Source organism: Microtus oregoni, unplaced genomic scaffold (genome assembly GCF_018167655.1).
Source record: "Microtus oregoni isolate MIOR12 unplaced genomic scaffold, Mior012 000009F_ref0000495, whole genome shotgun sequence".
Classification (NCBI taxonomy): domain Eukaryota; kingdom Metazoa; phylum Chordata; class Mammalia; order Rodentia; family Cricetidae; genus Microtus; species Microtus oregoni.
Window position 1 is genome coordinate 2,095,239 of NW_024543068.1, and position 2,964 is coordinate 2,098,202.

The window sequence follows — 2,964 nt, forward strand, 5'->3', positions numbered from 1 at the left end:
TTTTTCTTTGTCAGTTGTGAAAACTTAAGGAGGGGCCTGCAATCAATCTTTGTACACTCTAAATTCCTCATGAAATACAAATCGTCAGTCATTATTTAACATAGTCATTGCCAGTGATATCTCAGGGAAAAATATCATTTCATGGTGCTGTTGCTTTGATTTAGAGATATATTCTGAAATTCTTCCTTGTAAAAAAAAAAGTAAGTCATTTACTCAAAAAAGTGATACCAACTCAAGCCAGTTCCCACATAATGACAGTCATCTATGGCTATGAAGGAGCCATTTGACGATTCTACTTAAGTGATTCTCTTTTAGAGTTGTGTGTTAATTTTAAAGGTCTTCAGTGAAATCTCAGATAATGTATGAACTCTTGCTAACCTTTGAGACTTTTGTAAAAACTTTCTTTCCCCCACAGCATAACTTAGAGACATCAAGCAATGTAATATGATCAGAACCCAAGATAATTGTGTAATTATCTTCAAAAGCCACAAAATGTGACTCTCCTTCTCCAGGAGAGGAAAACTACATAATCACAGTAGATTTGTTTTTTCCTGTTCAGCACCCAGACCTCTGCAGAGTCATGATGTGTAGTCCCTTTCCCTGGTTTGGATTTTCTTTCTTTCTTTTTTTTTTCTTTGATCAGGTTTTTATTCAAATAGGCTGTCTCTATTTGCTCAATGGAATGAAAGTAATTTTAATAGATTAAGCAGCAGACTTTTTCTCTTCTTTAGTTGGTTTCTTCTCTACTGGCTTTTTCTCAGCTGCTGGTTTCTTGGTAGCTGCAGCCTTTTTTCCTGCAGGCTTCTTCTGCTTCTTGACATCCACAGGCTTCTTTTCTTTCTTACTTTCTTCAGGCTTCTTGTCTGCAGTCCCCTTCTCTGATTTGGCAGCCAGTGCTGCTGCTGCTGCCTCCAATTTCTTCACCCGGAGTTTGTGATTTCTGGCCTGGCGAAGAATAGTATTCCTGCGCATAGTCTTTGCATATGGGTTGAGCTTCAACATAATTCTCAGGTTCTTCAGTGGATTCTTCTTCAAGACTCTACGCTGAATCTTCTTGCGTGGTGCTCGGAGGGCTCTTTGGATCTCTGGACTTTTCAAGATTCTGCTAAGGTCTGTGTTCATCATCTTGTGCATGGGAAGGTTATAGTTACTCTTGAGGGTAGCAGCCTTACGCCAAGTGCCATACAACTCATCCAACTTGCGGAAAGCACTTTCAGTCCAGATGCAGAAACGCCCCACATGCCCACCAGGAGCAAGTTTCAAAATGTTCAGATTGCTGACATTAAGCAGAGTAATACCAGGGATGTTTCTGAAGGCTTTGATGATACCATTATCTTCATTATAGATGATGCAGGGCCCCCTGCGCTGGATACGTCGTCGGTTTCTCATTTCTCCTTTGCCAGCTCTCATTCTCTGAGAGGCATAGACCTTTTTGATGTCATTCCAAGCCTTAAGTTTCTTAAGCAGCTGAACAGCCTCCTTGGTCTTCTTGTAACCTTCAACCTTATCTTCAACTACCAAAGGGAGCTCAGGAACTTCCTCAATACGATGACCTTTAGACATCACCAAAGCTGGTAAGGCTGAGGCAGCCAGCGCAGAACAGATGGCGTATCGCTTTTGGGTTGTGTTCACTCGGCGGTGCCAACGACGCCATGTTTTGGTTGGTGCAAACATACAGCCTCCCCGACACATATTTCCAAAGGCACCCTGGCCAGAACGGTGGGTACCACCACCTCGAACTCTGGGAATTCGAGCCACAGCTCTGCCAGTACCCCAAGACTCAGCACTGGTCTGATGACCTGCTAATTCACTGACGGCATAGGGCTGCCTGTTGTTTTTCCTCAAGTTGGTGTGAACAAAGTTCACAATATCCGGTCGAATGGGAGCTTTGAAGACAGCTGGCAAAGTGACATTTTTGCCAGATGACTCCCCCTTTTCAGAGTACACCGATATGAGGGGACGGGCACAAGCCATGACGGGGAGAGGAGAGAGCCACGCTCCTCTCCCTGGTTTGGATTTTCCATGTGATCATCTTGCTATGCAGAAGCACCTTTAATGGCATCTGGAAGAGAGTAGTTACTTGAAGCTGGAAGAGACCATGAAAATGAAGTGTCACATATGTGCTGATTATGGTGGTGGTCTTTTCCTTTGCAGAAACACTTCCCTAAATGAGCAAAGCATTGGGTAGGAAGAATTACCGACTGGATTCCATACATTTTTCTCTACATTTAGCTTGGCAAGACAGATATTTCATCATTTAATCTCTAACATAGGTTTTCCAGATATAACTTGTAGAAGAAAATTATTTAATCTACTATTCTCGGGAATGCTACTAACTTTTTTCTCAGTCAAGACAATCTATTCTCAATAACTGTTTCTTCTCCATTCAAGAATCACTAAATTCAGAACGTTAAAAATTGCCCCAGGTTTCTGATACATAACCAATTGGGATTTGTGGTTTATGGACTGTTGACTTCAATTCAGAATGGTTAGAAACAACTCTCAACAGAGAACTAAATAGGAGTGATGATAAGCTCTTTGTCGATCAAGAATGCCAGCTCAATTTTTATCCACTCAATTTGGACTTCCTTATAGCCTTCCAGAAGAACCGTAGAGCAGTGGTTCTCAATCTTCCTAATGCTGTGACCCCTTAAGAAAGTTTCTCGTGTTGTGATGTAATTATTTCATTGCTATGTCATAATTGTAATTTTGCTACTGTTATGAATCATAATGTAAGTTTCTGATGTGCAGGCTATCTGATATGTGGTCCTCAAGGGGGTTGTGGCCCACAGGGTGAGATGCTCAGATGTAGACATGAGTCTGAGAAGTATTTGCAGTCATTTCGGTGTCCCAAGGTTTGATAGAAATGTGATAGAAACTATGTTAGGGTCCCCCCACTGCATTCCCAGACTGTTGACTCCAGTTTGCAGCTAGATTACTGGAAGAACTGTTCAGCTTAAACTT

The 2,964-nt window shown here is 41.9% G+C and overlaps 1 protein-coding gene across 1 annotated transcript; it reads right to left on the reverse strand.

Annotated features, from left to right (window-relative positions):
- Positions 1–623: 623 nt before the first annotated feature.
- LOC121452309 (60S ribosomal protein L4-like) lies at positions 624–2,010 on the reverse strand. The gene has a single exon (XM_041658375.1). It carries the CDS (start codon positions 1,972–1,974, stop codon positions 703–705), a length of 1,272 nt encoding a protein of 423 aa, XP_041514309.1. The 5' UTR covers positions 1,975–2,010; the 3' UTR covers positions 624–702.
- Between the last annotated feature and the right edge of the window lie 954 nt (positions 2,011–2,964).

Bases quoted from the DNA above. Each gene is read 5' to 3' on its own strand.
- LOC121452309 (XM_041658375.1), bottom strand. From the start codon at position 1,974: ATGGCTTGTGCCCGTCCCCTCATATCGGTGTACTCTGAAAAGGGGGAG.